At 38.9% G+C, this 17,629-nt stretch overlaps 1 protein-coding gene across 1 annotated transcript in view; it reads left to right on the top strand.

Annotated features, from left to right (window-relative positions):
- The window catches only part of lrp1bb (low density lipoprotein receptor-related protein 1Bb), a 176,515-nt gene that overhangs the window by 134,886 nt on the left and 24,000 nt on the right, over positions 1–17,629 (top strand). Inside the window, exons 56-73 of the mRNA XM_025063745.1 lie at positions 2,074–2,257; positions 2,357–2,442; positions 4,754–4,876; positions 6,257–6,438; positions 6,656–6,855; positions 7,389–7,577; positions 7,721–7,869; positions 7,963–8,056; positions 8,383–8,499; positions 9,109–9,228; positions 10,199–10,318; positions 11,372–11,488; positions 13,021–13,127; positions 14,134–14,266; positions 15,637–15,743; positions 15,974–16,106; positions 16,295–16,417; positions 16,560–16,682. Of these exons, the coding sequence (XP_024919513.1) occupies positions 2,074–2,257; positions 2,357–2,442; positions 4,754–4,876; positions 6,257–6,438; positions 6,656–6,855; positions 7,389–7,577; positions 7,721–7,869; positions 7,963–8,056; positions 8,383–8,499; positions 9,109–9,228; positions 10,199–10,318; positions 11,372–11,488; positions 13,021–13,127; positions 14,134–14,266; positions 15,637–15,743; positions 15,974–16,106; positions 16,295–16,417; positions 16,560–16,682 (2,407 nt within the window). The remainder of the gene's footprint in view (positions 1–2,073; positions 2,258–2,356; positions 2,443–4,753; positions 4,877–6,256; positions 6,439–6,655; positions 6,856–7,388; positions 7,578–7,720; positions 7,870–7,962; positions 8,057–8,382; positions 8,500–9,108; positions 9,229–10,198; positions 10,319–11,371; positions 11,489–13,020; positions 13,128–14,133; positions 14,267–15,636; positions 15,744–15,973; positions 16,107–16,294; positions 16,418–16,559; positions 16,683–17,629) is intronic.

Below are 17,629 nucleotides of genomic sequence, written 5' to 3'. Positions count from 1 at the left end.
AAAAAACCTGGCGTCAGGGACACTTTGTCTTTGTTTGGACAGTAAGGGTTGTTTTTGTATTTAAGGTTCATTATTTAGTTGTTGTGAATCTAAATCCAAATTAGTTTAGTTTGTAGTAGGGAATATCTTGAGTGTATATAAAGTGCTCACAAAACACGTGTGCAAGTGTGTGTGTGTGTGTCAACAATAAATTGTTACCTTTTTGTAAATGATGTGGCTGATTGGTGTTTATGACTACAGATTGAAATGTTAATTAGAATTCCTCTCTGACCACTGAGTCTGAGCGTGAACATTATTTCCAATCTAGTGGCAGATAATATGTGGAGCCTTTATTAGTGATGGTGTGGCCATTAACAATGTACAACTAATAATGAATGAACCTCACACTGCATCATTACAGAGATAAAGATAGGTGAGGGCTTCATATATTTAGTCTTACAGATTTTAAATAATATTCTCCACAGCATGGTTGGAATAAATTATATGTTACCAAAAATGCCTGCGCATTGGTGGAAAATGATATTAGGGTTGAATCCAGGTCAGGGCCACATCTGCTGGAGTGTTGAGGAGGCCGTTCCCTTTTTAGACTCTGGCTATTTACACCTTTATCCCTGGATTTTTTCTGATCCCTTCTTTCTTGCAATGGTGTCTGGAAGCTAAAGGCCTCGGGTGCTCCTTATTAAAAAAAAATCCCAAAAAATAGCTGCACTAGACATGGGAGAGTCAAATAGTTCTAAGACAGATGTAAAAGTTTCAAATAGCCAAGACACATCTCTCCAGCAGCTCCCACAGCTTTGACATGTTTTACATTTATATCTTGTTGAGATACAGTTTTAAGATGTACAACCCCGGGACCCTGAATCCAGAAAAAAAAAAGTCTGACTCCACCCACGCCTGTCTTCACCACCCGGTCAGGTTTTAGTCTGGTCTATCCAGACTAAAACCTCACACCACATGAACAGTTTCTTCCCATCTGCTGTCAGAATCATGTACAGCGCCCCAGTCCTGCTGCCACCTCCCACATAAAAACAGACCATCATCTGGTCCACGATGCAGCTAACAGTACATGACGGTTGACCGTGTGTGTTATTTGATATTTTGGCCTTTTATATTTCTTTTTCAGATTTTATTTCATTATAAAACGCCAATACAAAATATACACCTCCACATATAGTTTATGTTTATATAGTTATATACTGTCCAGGCAGGACAGAAACATCCACAGAAACTGAGTTCTGGGTCTGAGAGAGTGACAGCAACATTTGTCTCTGTGAGAGATCCGTGATAAAAGCTTTAAAAGCCCCCTGTGAAGATGAAAGTGTCCAGCTTTATAAATATTTGTAATTGATTCCAGTCTCTGGCTGCTGCAGACTGAGAAGACAACAAGCCTAATGCACAATGTGTTTCAGTGACTGTCAACAGAACCAGGTTTGTAGAGCTGGTGTTGTGGGCAGAGGAAGGGAGGTGTGAGAACTGATGCAGGTTAGGGGCCGGGGGCCGAGGGAGGGGGGCACATCAAAGAGGGGTTTTCACTTCAACATGAACCGGTGATTTTTACAGCGTGTGTGTGTGTTGGGTCGTTCAATTAGGAGAGGAATATAGAGTGCAGTGTTGAGTTCTGAAGTGAGTGTTTGTTACACACCAGTCGGCAGAGTGGAAAAAGATCATCTGGCCTTTGGAGTGAGCCCTTACATGGGCATCTGTAAAAGGCATCACCAGAGTCAAACAGGGCCAGGGATGGAATTTGAGTTATTAGATGAGGCTTCATCCACATTACATGTCTGATGCAAACACCACTGAAGAAGAGTTTAGATGTGAATTGATATGTAAAGATATTCCTATATGGTCTGATATACCTGCACGGGACCCTGAATCCAGATGTATGTCTATTTTTTTAAATATATGTTTGTGTGTGTTTTAAAGTAATGGCAAAAAAGGTATGTTTGTGTGTGTTTTAAAGTAATGGAAAACAGAGGATATATATATTTATATATTTTTATATTCCCAGAACGTTCACTTTTCTACCCAAACCGTATTTGTTTATTTTCTTATTTGTCCTTTGTTTGTGCCCAGTGCAAATGCTGGCCTGGATTCCACCTGAAGGATGATGGGAAGACCTGTGTTGACATTGATGAATGCTCCACTACTTTTCCCTGTAGCCAGCGCTGCATCAACACGTACGGCTCATTCAAGTGCCTGTGTGTGGATGGCTATGAAGCCTTGGAGCGCAATCCCAATACATGCAAAGCCCTTTCAGGTCAGTCTGTTTCCACCGGTGCAGCGGCACTCAGCATTTTAATGGCCGACCGCGAGTGTCACACCTGCTCTCATGCTACATCTTATGTCCTCATTTCAGCTGAAGAGCCTTTTCTCATCATGGCAGACCACCATGAGATACGCAAACTGAGTGTAGATGGCTCGAACTACACCATCCTGAAGCAGGTAGGTCGACTTGACACACTGTAACTTTTTATTTATAATTTTCAGATTCCAGTAAAAGTACAAGCATGTTCTGTACAAGGTAGCTCCATTCTCAGGCTTGTACAACTGTGACTGACCATGACTGCATTAAATTAAGAGTATAGATACAACATGTACCAATCACTGGGCTACATGTAGAGTGCAAACAGTAGTGCAGTCGTAATATTACTCAATTAACTCTGAGTAACAGGCTGTGACTGTGAGTTTAAATATAATATAGTACAAGCAGTAGCCATGACAAAGAAGTAAATATACCCCAGGGTTCTGTTTCAACTGTTGTTGAAGGAAACATGCAGGTGAATATGAAGGAAGAGTGAAGAAAGCGGCCTCTAGGTCTGCCCCCTGTTGTTTGCTAACAGCTGCATTGTACACACCAGACCAATGTGTAACATTCTACGCAGAGCCGACCAAACCTGTTAGAATGTGAGCGGTCTCCTCAGATACTTGCTACTTAACCTGAATATTGTGGCCAAGCCTCAACGAGGAGTCGTTCAGTACCAATGAGACGGCAAATGTCCATCATAATTTTCCATCCTCCCGCCCCCTGGGCAGAGTAAAACAGCCATACTGACTTACACAGAATGGAATCACCATGTTGAGGACCCTGGAGAAAAGCTATTATAATCATTCATGGGACCCACCGCGGCTGCTCTGGGCGATGCTGGAATGTGACTACTAGTTGGCTGTGATTTACTGCGACTCTACACGTCGGTATAGTCATATTAACCTTTCACACCCTGTATCTGAGTTCTATAGCCTCAACCCACTTTACTTATTGCATTTTAGCAGCGACTGGCCTCAGATCACCCCACCATCCCATTACCTGCCTGCTTTAAATTATATTGTCATGACACTATGCAAATTTAAAAAGAAACAATCATTTTTCCTTTTTTTTTCCACTGAAAGCATATTATTGTCCTCCCACTATAAACACAGTTGACTGGTTTTATAACAACACTGTTTAAACTCATTATATGTCAGTTGAAATGACCCTACTTTGTTCTCCTACAGTGGAATATTTTAATTTGCCGTTATTGAGAGAATAATCCTTTCCATTTTCTGGCTCTTAGGATCGTGATTGGACACTTTTCCAACCAATGTATTAATAATAAGGCTGTTACGAGTTAATTTATATTAAATTCACATTATGTTAGAGGAGATGAGGTGAAAAGGTCAGAGTTGAAATGAGATGGGATTAGATTAAATTAAATCAGATTAGATTAGATCACATAAAATGTCATTAATCCCTTGGGAAGTCTCATTAAATTAAATTAATTAAATTCAAGTCACACTAACAAACACAAACAGTTGAAAATTAAAAAGTTAACAGATTTACAGTAATTGTAAATTTGTTAAATTTTATTACATTTGTTCCGTTTTTATCGTGTCCCACTACAAATTACAGAGGTCTGATGACAAAATGATGTTGTTATTTAATGTTTCTTTATTAAAAAACAAAGTTTGTCATTTAAGACGTCTTTGTTGGTTTCCTGGTTGATTTAAGAAAACCAGACAGTCTGTTCTCCACTGTGTCCTGCGTCTCCGGTTAAAGAGGCGTTCAGGTCCCCTAGGAGACTTTGGCGCCCCTGTGTGAGGGTGTTGATGATACGTTGAAGATGTCTCATTTTGTCTGTCAGATTATCTGACAGCCTTTATCAACGCCCGGTGACAGACAGCGGGGCGATGGCACTTGTTTTGTGAACAGCTTTATCTGACTGACGTTGAGGTCCTGTGAGCATGACACAGAAACAAAGTGTCTGACTCTTCAGCTTTGATACCATATGGACTCACTTTCTACCAGCTCGTCGGGTGCTTTATATACCAAGAGTGGAGTGGACGCTCTGTGAAAAGCTGCTGTTATTGTGGGAAAACTGATTTTGAATGTTTGATTATTATTTTTAATAGTAAGTGTCAGATTTAATTTATTTTATGCTTATTTAATTTACTTTAAAAATGTATCTGATGCACTTGAAAAGGCATTAATGGTATTGTTATTGTTGCTAATACATTCATTAATATTATTATTTTAAAATGAGTGTTGGTAATGTTATTACTAAATCAACAGAAATATGTTTTTATGTTATTGTTGCTAATACATTCATTAATTATGAATTATTATTATTATTTTAAAATTAGTGTTGGTAATGTTATTACTAAATCAACAGAAATATGTTTTTAAATAAAAAAAAGTAACTTTTAAAAAAAATACATTTATTATGAAAACGATTGAAAGAATGTGGGGAATGTTTTCTAACCACTTCTCTTTCTCCAGGGCCTTAACAACATAATCCACATTGATTTTGACTACAAGAAGGAATTTATTTATTGGGTGGACTCAACGAGACCAAGTGGTCGAAAAATAAACAGAATGCGTCTCAATGGGAGTGACCTCAAGGTGAGATAATAGTTAACGTTTCTTTTGTTGCTGAAGTAAATGCTTTTTTCATACTTTTGAACACACAGATTCCTATTATTTATTATTAAATTAGAAACAGTTGGATTTGTGTGGGTCGTTGTTTTCCTCCAACAGTAACAGGAACCAGACAGTCCACTCTCCAGGAGTGTGTCAGTGGAACCAGCTTGCCAGTGTGTGTCATCACATAATTGAGAACTTGTTGTTCTCAATTGACACAAAGGCCTCTCTAACATTCAACGCTTCCTAACAACGGTGAAATGTACCTGTTTGAGAATCCTCTTCTGACTTTGAAAAGCACCAATTGTACCAGAGCCAGGCACTGGGGACACTGGGGCTTCAGCAGCCCCTGGTGGGTCGATATTCCCCAACTCATTAGCAGTGGTGTATGAGGGCAATAAGCTTATTCAGCTCAATTACTCTCAAAGTCTCTTTTTTTTTTGAACTGCTGCCACTTCTTAGCAATAGGACAAATTGTCTGAGACACAGATCAGTACTGGCACCAAACGGCTGCGATTTTAAAACTGTTAGATTAACCATTGAGTGTTTGTAAAGTTTGGGCAATTTCACAACGAATAGGATTTGAAAACGTGTAATTTTTTTATCAAAGTTACCAGTATTGGACGCTGCTCTGTGTATTAAAACAACTTTTCGTTTATCAGGTTAAGAAACTCATATTCAAATTAAACTTTTCAAATATATTACAAAAACATAAAAAACAAGCACCGATATCACAGTTCTATATGAGGCAGATTTTGGGTGAAATTGACGAGGTGATGCTGCTTGTCTTTGAACACACCGCATAGATCTCTGCTCCGAGGGCTCTCGTCAGGAAATGCATTTCTGTAGTTGAAGTATACGCTCTGGGCCACACAAAATGACCTGGTGGTCTGCATTTGACACATGTACAATAAGAGACTTTTTTTTTTGTTGAATTTGTTGATATTTCTATCCATGTATAAAAATGCCAAAGAGAGTGAGTACAGCAGGTACACATGCGCAGTTGTCTGTACATGACTTTTTTGTTCTTCCATCACACAAGTTCAGATCTGTAAGAAATTTGTTCAACCCCAGACAGGAAATGCACTTGTTTGATTGAGATGCTTCGTGTGAACGCAATAGTTTCTTTAGATTGATGTTCACGCTATAATAAAATAGGTCCTGAGTGACTCAGACTTCTCCCTATTTTTCAGTCTGTATTAAAATTAGATGTTCTTGTCTGACAGATGAGTATCTGCCTCCTGTAGAGGCTCTCGTAAACAAGTGAAAGATTTTTCAGGGTATATTTTGGTCCATCTGTTAAAGAATGTGAATCATTTCAAGGATGTGGAAAATGGTCTCTCTCTCCCTCCTCCTCACTAGATTGTCCACAGGACAGCAGTGCCCAGTGCTTTGGCTGTGGATTGGATTGGAAAAAATCTGTACTGGTGTGATGTGGAAAGGAAAACAATGGAAGTTTCCAAATCCAACGGACTCTACCCGACTGTTCTGATCAGTTCCGGCCTTAAGAATCCTTCAGATCTGGCTCTGGATCCTCAGACAGGGTATGTTATTAATTACTTACAGTACAAGTACAACAATAATTTAGTAATTTCCCAATAACGAAAAGTACAACAACTTTAAATATAAAAAATATTCCCCCCTAAAATCTAAGAAACCTCTATTTTCATGGAGTATTTTACTGCATGTTTTTATACATACTGTATCTCTTACGTCATTTGTAGTACCGCGCTCTGAGAACTGCAGTGTCTTTGTTTTCAGATATGTATTCTGGGTGGACTGCTGTGAACCTCCCTACATTGGACGCATTGGCATGGATGGACGGGGGCAAACCGTCATCACCGACACAGAGATCCACAACCCCACCGCTCTGACCATCGATTACACCAACAAAAGACTCTACTGGGCCGATGACAATCACATTCTCTTCGCCAACATGGATGGAACTCAGAGACGTAAAGGTGAGTTTAAGTGTGCAATGACTAAAATAGCACCTGTGTTAAAGCCGAGGGCTGCAGTTGGGTTTATTTCTTCACTCTATCGTAAAACTCTACATCTGGTTTTGAGTCATGCCCCGAAAATACTAACAAACTAAAACTCTACATCTGGTTTTGAGTCATGGACTTCACTAGACTTCAGGACGCAAAATAAAAATGACATTCAATGATAGGATACAGGGGAGATTGAAGCCTTTTGACATTTGATCTATTGTTTGCTAGCTCCACCATTGGTCTTCACCAGGACTGTTGCTGCTAACGTTAACTCCGGTGACTGTGCTAGTAGCCTCATTCAGTTAAATGCTAATGGTCACAATTAGCTAATTGGTTTTTTTTTTTTTGGAAAAATGTTTCTACTAAACAAGAAATGCAGTGTGGTTTGTGGATCACTGCCACCTACTGGGTTGGAGTGTTAGCAACATTACTGGTGTTTTTGTAATGTAATAGAAACTAACTCCTAACATTACACAATATAATCACTATTTCTCCGTTTCCAGTGACCTACGATCACATTCAAGGAGTAATGGCTCTGACTGTGTTTGAGGATTTTGTATATTGGACCGATGGAAAGTCAAAATCACTTCGACGTGCTCACAAGACAACTGGTTCTCAGGGGATAGAGCTTCTCAATTCCTGGCAAGCTATTAAATCTATCAAGGTCTACCATTCCCTGCGCCAGCCTGAAGGTATGAAGTCTATCTGATGCCATTTCCACCTCCCATGCAGATTTACAGTTACGGGCTCCCATTATAAAGTACTTTAATGTTGTAAATGGTTTTTGTAATTACAAAAAGTCGTTTCGGTGTTCTCCTTCTGTCCTTCCATACAGTTCCCAAGCACCAATGTCAGATTGCTAATGGAGGATGCAGCCACCTGTGTCTTCTGTCTCCTGGTGGAGGTCACAGATGTGCCTGTCCCACTAATTTTTACCTGGCTGCTGACAATAAGACCTGTCTGTCCAACTGCACCTCTAGTCAGGTGAGCTTTATTTTAATCCTCATCTGTGTTTTTCATGTGGAATGTTCTGGCATTTTAATGTCCTTCATATACAAATAACTGTTTCCAAAAAAGTTTCGCTGTGGGACGGATGAGTGTATCCCCTTTTGGTGGAAATGTGACACCGTGGACGACTGTGGGGACGGATCAGATGAACCAGCCGACTGTCGTGAGTGACGTCTTTTTCTGAGAAAAGCCCTTTTTTAACATGTCAGACATTGTTACTGGTGGTATTTCAAGCTTGAGATGCTTCGGTGAAACAAGTGCTCTTTACCTTGGCTGGACAATGTAACCATAAGACAGACAGATTGCTGTTATTCTGCGCATGTGTTAAATAGAGTTACACATTTTTTACATCATTAATTTCACAAATTATTTATCTCAGCTGGTGCCTTATTCTTGACAGGCCTAATAATTATATATGTGTGTGTGTGTATTCTCAGCCTCTGAATGCAAATCAAAACATTCCCACTGTCATTATTTCCTGTCCAACAGCTGAATTCAAGTGCCAGCCTGGGCGTTTCCAGTGTGGCACTGGTCTTTGTGCTCTTCCTCCATTTATCTGTGATGGAGAGAACGACTGTGGTGACAACTCAGACGAGGCCAACTGTGGTAAGGACCCTGGAGACTATTCATTTTTCTCTCTGTTTGTCAGCGTTGACTGCTGTTTTAAACTCTCCCTGTTAAATTAAAATCCTGTTGATAATTACTTCTTTCTTGGTGTCTACTCTAAAAGTCCAAAGACAGTAAAAAAAAAAGTCTAGTTTTGAGAAAACAAAAAAAAACATTAAGTGGCACTACATTGAAACTTTAATACTTTAAATTCTTTTTCATTCAGTTTGGTTAAAATGTGATCTCAAAATTGTTCATTTTTGAGGTTAAAAAACCGACTCATGTTGAAGATCAGAACAGCCAAGTGCTCAACAACACTGTCAAAACCTTTGGAGAAACCTTGAAACTTAATGACTCCAAAACCCTCCAATATGGAGTTCAAGGAATTTTTTTAAGAAGATTTTTAAATGTAGTGTTAAAAAAATGTTTGTTGTAGAGTTTTTATCAACAGTAAAGTTTCACTTACTAATGAATGAAAGTAGATTTTCTGGGATTTCCTGTGTTGTACAGTTTATATCACTCAGGTCCGTTCATTCAGATGTGCTGATATTTGGAATTTTTTTTTTTTTGTGTAACAATTCATGTGTTCATTTTTTTGTGTTCTTTCAGAGACATACATCTGTCTGTCAGGCCAGTTTAAGTGCACCAGGAAACAGAAGTGTATTCCCCTCAACCTCCGCTGTAATGGTCAAGATGACTGCGGTGATGGAGAGGATGAGACCGACTGTCGTAAGTTTTGGGGCTTTGATTTTTACACTTAGAAATATTACTAATATATATTACTGGTAATCCTCAAATATTCAGGAAAACAACATGAAGATTCCGGTTGATTAGTTTCTGTCAGCGTTTCTTCACAACTTTAAAGTGTTTTTTTTAAAGCTGTATTTGTTTTTTTTATTGTTATTTACCAGTACATAAAAATTCATCACCTTCGTTGAGTTGAGTATTTGATTGTTTATTAATGTGAGCACTAGAGGAGCACTTTAATGACGTCAACGTTACACTTCAATCTTCCTTCAGTATTCCAGAGGTGACCCATGTGACTGAAAAGGGATTTAAACCCTGAATCACACAGAGGACAAGAGGCGATTTTCTCTGCCCTGATGTAACTTCTGAGAATATCACACCGATTCATAGCCTCCACACACACACACACACTTGTCTTGCATGTGATTGCAGGAGGTATTAAAGGGAGGAATCCATTACAACGCTGGAGTGTCCACAGCAGTGAAATAGAATTCAAATGGAGGCTGAATCCAAACAAGCCAAATTAGGTCACCACTTTATGGACTGAAGGACACATTGTGGATTAAAGCTACAATCACAAAATTACAATTTGAAACCATGAGATTGAATAAGTATTCTGTAAACATCAGGAATTAAGGTTGACTTGATAAACACAGCCATCTTAACAGAAAGTGAGCAGAGTTTTTACACCAGTACAACATTTCAGTCGAAAACACGGCCTCCATCACGGAGTATTTCTCTGATGAACCTGTATGTTTTTTCATTTATCAGTACAGTCTCTGTAATTCATTCATTTCTAGTCAAAGATTAGTCCATTAACAAGTCATCAATGATTGTTTTTACTTTGATGTGTTGCAATAGTTTTATCTAATCCGTATCCATTGGTCCAGCCTGCATGTGTAAATAGAGTGGGTTCCCTGTTTCCACACACCATCTGTCTCTGTGTCTGCAGCTGAGAGCACATGCTCCCCAGACCAGTTCCAGTGCAAAGCCTCAATGCACTGCATCTCCAAACTCTGGGTTTGTGATGAGGACCCTGACTGTGCCGACGGGTCAGACGAGGCTAATTGCGGTGAGTTTGGAAAGCCCACTTAACCATTAATCACACCGCTTCACTTCCCTTCTCAGTGAAACAGTGACGATACATGAATCTGAATTTATTCTACACCTGCCCCGACTGACCTTTGGCCACTTACTTTCACTGTCGTCTGACGGTGCTGCGTGAGTTAGCACAAAAGGACACCTCTGCCTGACACCTGTGTCTTTATCTCACTGTCAGGAATATCTTTTCAGGAATATCTGTATTATTGTAAAAAAACACCCTGATAAACTCAACAGAGCTGAGAGGCTTTTAGATGTTTTTCTGTCCGACTGTGTCCAAATCTGATGATAAGAAATACAAAAACACGAGCTTCAACCAACTTCTCTGTCCTGTCACAGTTGGATCTGATGACTTTTACCAACTGTATTAGAGTTCAGACACAAAGACCCTCAACCCATATTACATGTTGTATGCAGTGTTCTCTTTTTTTATCTCAGTAACAGTGAAGGTTTTATTTTGTACTGGAAAAAAAAACATTTTTGGTTTCTTTTCTTTTTTTTATCCTTTAAAATATAAAAAAACATATTTTTGTTATATTAAATAGTATATCAAATAATAACAAAAAGTGTAAAGCCAGCCTTTATTTCTTTAGAGGAATTGTTTTGTCAAAGCCGCATCAGTTCCTCACCGTTTCCTTTTGTAGTTGTCAGCACAGACAGGGGCCGACAAACAGTTTGGGTTCAGTTTGTAACAAAGCCAAAGTCAAATTATTCTGAATATATTTTTCTGTTTGTTCTTTGAAATTTCTTGGTCACGTCTCCAAGAAAGTTAAACATCGCCAACTTTCTGTCACAAATTGAGAGGACTGAAAAAAATTGGTAGCAAAGTCAGGTATTTCATCTAGCGCTGCGTTAGCCTCCTGAGTACATACTGTGTTTTGAACTTGGCGTCATACTTGCTCAGCCGAACCCCGAGGAAACTGTGATTACACATTCTAAATACGATAGGTAGGATAGCACACTTAATATTCATGTTGTTTGAAGCCGTTTTCATCTCCATGTTTGTTTGCTTCTGATGATAAAGATGAAAAGACCTGCGGACCACATGAATTCCGTTGTGAGAATAACAACTGCATCCCAGATCACTGGAGGTGTGACAGTCAGAACGACTGTGGAGACAACTCAGATGAGCAGAACTGCAGTAAGTACTCACCTCCCCCATGTTGTGGCAGCTCATTTTTGACCCCTAATATACAGTTTTGCCTTTTTGTACACCTGAGCAGTAATGAATGTGACTTTCAGCGGCGCAGCGTCCCGTGCACCGCTGTCACCGTCTCCTGCACACACACATCTGTACAGCCTTTGATTTTCAGTTCTGCTGTTTTGTCGTACTCAGTGGTATAGCCGTCCTCCTGCAGCGCCAGTGTTAAATATCAAACACGGACGTGGTTAGAGATGCACGTTTGAAACGCCGTCATCTCATGGACCTGACTCGAAGGTGCCACGGCAGTTTAAGCTGTGGGATAACAGGAGACCTGATTAGTTTACGTGCTGCCTCCGCTGCTTTACTAATGGTTTTCATAACGTATAACTCGATTAAAAAATAATTACACACGACTCATTCTCCTTAATAAGGAAAAATGGCTGTGTCACACTGCAGTGACACGTGAGCAGTTTGTAACAACAGGCTTTTTACACCACTTCACTGAGTGACTTATGGAATAGTTACTCAGTCTGGGCAAGACCTACGGAAACGTACAGTGGATAAATATATATATGTATGTGTGTATTTTATATAAGTATAAATATAGAATACAAAATAAGCAGATATGGTAGGTCTGTTACTGTAATACACATAGTGACAAAACTAAAAACTATAGAAATAATTAGTACAGCATTTATTTATTTATTTTATTGATCTTTTGATTGATTGGCCAAGGCCCTGCTTGGCTGTCCATGTCGCCCACGTCTAAAACTGCTGACCACCAAACTGGATCCATCCCTAATTTTAGTTTCTCAGGTTCAGTAAGAACCTTAACTGTTGTATTAGCTGCTGTTTCTTCTGTCTCGTCTGGACCTGACAGATGGGTCTTCTTCTTAACCTACAGCAGAACTGCACACACACACACACACTTTTTCAAATTACCTTGCACCAAATTTGAAGAAACATTCCATTAAGACGTTTCTTATTTCCGCTGCTTTTCAAAGAACAATTATAAATCTCTCAAACATAGTCTCTTCCAGGTCTTTCAGATGGACAATATCCTTTGTCTTTAGATAATATTATTCATCACCTCCGAAAAAAAAAGCCTTTTCATTAAGTCCTCATCTGACACCTCGTCCAATTTTTCTCTATTGATTCGTGCGTGTCTATTGTGTGTGTTTTTGCTGAGTATGCATCATGATGATTTATTAGACGATGCCTCTGTGAACCCAGTAATGTTGCTTAATATGCAAATAAAGGCCAGTCAAGTGCTGGACTGCAGAGAATTAAGCAGGTGGAGCAGCAGACAGGTATCAGACAGCAGTGCCTGCTGGGAGTCGAGGACTGGCAGCAAACCCATATCACCCAGGCCTCCATGATGACCACAGCAGGGTCTTGGAGCTTTTTAGCTCTGTTCTAATGTTGTCCTGTGGGACGGTCGAGCTCTAAACAGCATAAAGAGGTTTTTTTTTTTACTTCAGTGAATACTCCTCTCCAGCCTCGTGACTGTATTTACATTCTTTTTTCAGAGCCAGTCACCTGTAATCACAAGGACTTTGCCTGTGCCAGTGGAGACTGCATCTCCTCTCGATTCCGCTGCGACGGCGACTATGACTGCTTAGATAATTCAGATGAGGTCAGTGTGCTGGAGAGTTAAATTAAAAATGAAAAGGAACTTACCACCTACTACATGTTTACTATATTTATATATATACATATCATTTCAATATAGAAGTGAAACAGTATCAATCATTGAACTATGTAACTTCTTTCTTATGAACTGAAACACATCAAGGCCACATTATTCATCTAGAATGGAAATGAATTTGATATATTACTCTCTCTTTGTTATTATTTTAATTACTGTTAAGATGTTAAGATCACTCCACTGTTGTGATGAGTCGTAGTCGTAAACAACCATGTCTTTCAACGGCATCTTGAATTCATAAAAATGTTTTAATAAATTATTAGATAATATATCTTCAGTGTTGCTGCGTTATACTTTTGTAATATACTTGAATGTAAGTACTGCAAAGAGATTTTCTTTTTTTGCAAAATTCCAACAGAAAGGTTCAGTTATTTGTGATGATTCATTGCAGTGTAGAACTCAAGGACAAATGCCTGCTGTTATCATTCATTCTCTTCTGAATGCATTACTGTGTTCAGTTCTTCCAAAGCAGTTTTTATATACGTTTGCCATAATCCGTCTCTATACAGAACACTGTAACCCTCATTAACCCTTTATTTAACCCTGTCAGTCACGTACGATGGCATTTGAACAAAAATAGTTTCAACCAGATTGATTACAAATAAAAAAAATGGTTTTAAAGTCCTGAAATTCTTTTCTTAAAGAATTAAGATGTGATAATGCAAGAATAAAGTTTTACAATGTAAAGATTCAAGTAATAAATTGAGGAAAATAAAATATGAGAAATCAGACAATTATATCATAGTTTGAAATTGAGGAAAATAAAATATGAGAAATCGGACAATTATATCATAGTTGATAATAGTATTATGATAATAGTATAATATCATGTTAATAATAGAAATTAAGTTGGATGTTTATAAGAATAAAGTTATGAATTTTCTTAACTCATTCTCTCATCTTCTAACCTGATGCCCGTGTCACTGAACTACAGAAAGGCTGTGAGGCACACTGTGCGGACGACCAGTTCAGGTGTCACAACAACCTGTGCATCTCACTGAAGTGGCTGTGTGATGGACAGGAGGACTGCAAGATGGGAGAAGACGAGAAAAACTGCCAGGCCACAGGTGAGAATCTGATCCCGTTTCCAAAATGTTGCAATGAGTTGCAGATGACAGACACTCTGAGTGCGTCACACTCACTCACCACTGATGACACCTTTGTCCTGGTCGGACGAACACTCAGCAGATTCCTTGGAACTTACTTCCTTGTGTTTTTTCTTTTGTCTCTTTCTTATCTCCACCTCTTGCCTGATGGTCAAGTCCAGGTTGTTCTGCTGACCACACAGAGAGAGTGAGAGACTGCACTTATCCAAACAGGCAGTTTGAACTGAAAGCTGAAAAGGCTTGTGGTGACTTATCACCCACTTTATCCACTTCAAACTAATATGACTCAACAAAGCTATTAGCACATGCATATTAAGGTGTCTTTCTTACAGCACACCAACCATGACCAGGACTGTGTTAGCGCTACAGGCTAATGTGTAGTCAAAATCCATTTGACACAAAATCCTTCTTCTTTTTTTTTTCTATCCATGCTCAGGCCACTTTCACGTGTGGATCTAAGTATCATGTATATCAGTCAGAAGCTCATGTTATATTTGATTTAACTGTTATGTCATTGTAGTGAAACAACTGTCAAAATCTGCACAAGAGACAACAACACCGTCACAAACAGACAGAATGAAATTTGACTTCTGTGTTTAATCCCTCCCTATATATATATAAATAATTTTAAACTGTGTCTGCAGTCTGAGTCAGGTTACTCAACATGAAGCCTATATTTTATCACCATGGAACTCGGTTTTATATATAAGTGGCCTTCCATTAAATGCACAAGTAATTTCAAAACAACCGGTTTCACATTTCACTCACCTACATGAAGCCTGTTATTATGTTATTGAAAGAAAAAACTGCATCATAATTTGGCAGAAATCTCAGAAATTACCTTCCTGTCCATTTATGTGCCAAGTGCTGTGTTCAAGCTTCAGTTTTGGGTCCATGGGTTTCCAAAATAAACACCAATTAATAATGTTAGATGTGATTTTTATTTCATTCTGGGTCTCCAGCCCCCGAGGTGTCTGTCCAGACAAACATTCTGGCCCTCTGACAAATATAATTGGTGACCTCTGTTCTACATGCTGATGTTCTGGACACATGAACGCACTGCAAGTGCTTTACAATAAAATGAAATAAAAACTGAACTAAATCACTTGAGATAAATGATGGAATTATTATTAAGAAAAAATATGGAAAACTATAACTCAACAATTATCTTTATTAGTTTGATGGATTCCAGTCATTACTGTGCATCTTGACTTCTTCGTAGAACTTGTTTTAACTTTCCAACCTCTGGTGAGGCCGTTGTCCTCAACAGGACGGGGACATTAAGGGAGTTCAGATGTTTGTGTGACTGATGTGCCTCTGTCCCACCTTAGTACTCCCTTCATGCTCTGTGAATGAGTATGTGTGCGCCAGTGGAGGGTGCGTCTCGGCCAGCTTACGATGTGATGGACATGACAACTGTCTGGACGGGTCAGATGAGGTCAGTGTCGCTCCACGTGGTCTAATCAACTCTGTTAACTAGATGTGTATTTACATTACTTTTACTTCAGGTCAGTGGTCTGTGTTTCTGAACGCCGTGTTCTAAACCACAACGGTCTTCAACATGAAACATCACTGGTTCTGATGGTTGTTTGTTTTCTGATGGTTGTTTGTTGTTGTTGTTGTTGTTGTTGTTGTTGTTGTTGTTGTTGTTGTTGTTGTTGTAAACAGATTGGTTGTGTGAAGGAGTGCAGAGAAGATGAATTCTTGTGTTTGAATCGTGCCCACTGTATTCCCCGACGATGGCGCTGTGACGACGTTCTGGACTGTATGGACCACAGTGATGAGGAAAACTGCAGTCAAGGTAATAATGATTTTACACTCTTATGATAAGTCACTTTTATTTCTTTGTAAAAATACTTCATACTTCACATGTCAAATCGTGACCTCTTCCATGAGCTATCACAGAAATAAATATAAACTTATGGTCCTGAGCGTTTGAAATGAAAATGTGAGACACATGAGTTCAAACATGAATCTCTGTTCCTGCAGGAGTTTTCTTCTGCCGCGCCGATGAATTCACTTGCAACAACACCTTGTGCAAACTCCACACGTGGGTGTGTGACGGCAAGGACGACTGTGGAGATAACTCGGATGAAGACACGGACATGTGTGGTGGGTTGTGTGCCAAGGTTTTTCTTTCAATTTTGTAACCAAGGAATTTGCTATTTCCTAAAGGAGTTTTTTATTGACTTTTCATAAAGGTGTTTTTGTTTCAAACACAATTAATGACTTTCTTGTTGGCCTTTATTCACAGCCAAACTTCCCTGCCCTCCTACAAGGCCGTTCCGCTGCAGAAACGATCACGTGTGTCTGCGTGCCGATCAAGTCTGCAACAAAGTGGACGACTGTGGTGACAACTCTGATGAAGAAGAGTGCGGTGAGAACAGAATGCATTTTAAAATATCCGACCTTTGGATTTGGTCTTAGAAAGTGTATCTCAGAGAAACTAAGTTTCATTTCAGGAAATTTGATTAAAATGTTTAGGACCAACAATAACAATCACGTGTGATCTGCACTTTGGTCTAACAGTTTTTCAACCTTGGGTTCAGGACCCCACGTGGGGTCGCCTGGAATTCAAATGTGGCCGCCTGAATTGTCAAATAATTGATCAAAAAAATCCTGGTGAAATACCTTTTTTAAATAAATTATTATTCTTTTTTTAATTATGATTAAAACTACACACACAATCTCAAACAAGTGTATTATTTGACTTTCATCAGTATCAATCAAGTGCACATAAAAATGTCAACAAACAGAGCTGAACTTCAGTGACTGGCTTCATGTTTTGATGCCAACCAAAAAGGTGAAAAACGTGTTATCTGAACAAACAGAGCAACAGATGTTTTCACACGTTTCAACAAGAACTTGATGTGAAGAAAATCTGAAAAGTCTTTAATTCAGAGATGAAAGTCTCTGCTATGACGTATGGATTTATCAGCATGGTGAGAAGAACCTTTTAGATTCAGAATAAAGCTCTGTGAATAAATCTCCATCACATTAGACTTTTTTTTTTGTTGTTGTTCCCTTTCACGTCAGACATAATAGAACAGAAAAAATCACTTTCCTTCTTTTCCAGTCTTTCAAACCTCCTCGTCCTCTGTCCATTTCTCCCTTTATTTCATTAATACATCCATCCATCTCTCTACCTCACTCCATTACTTTTCACCAAATGCTTTTTACCTTCATCCATCTCTTAAATCTCACAGTAATATAATTTTCCTGTCATCTTTCTCTTCATCTTTTGTTTTTTTTTTCATCTCTGCTCTCTGTTGTTTTTGGACCTTGATGTCAATACACACACGTTCTTTTTTATGGTTTTCTACT

This window comes from Cynoglossus semilaevis, chromosome 16 (genome assembly GCF_000523025.1).
Source record: "Cynoglossus semilaevis isolate Cse_v1.0 chromosome 16, Cse_v1.0, whole genome shotgun sequence".
In the NCBI taxonomy this organism is placed as follows: Eukaryota; Metazoa; Chordata; class Actinopteri; order Pleuronectiformes; family Cynoglossidae; genus Cynoglossus; species Cynoglossus semilaevis.
Note: the sequence above shows the minus strand (reverse complement) of the source record. Positions and strands in the feature narration are given on the sequence as shown.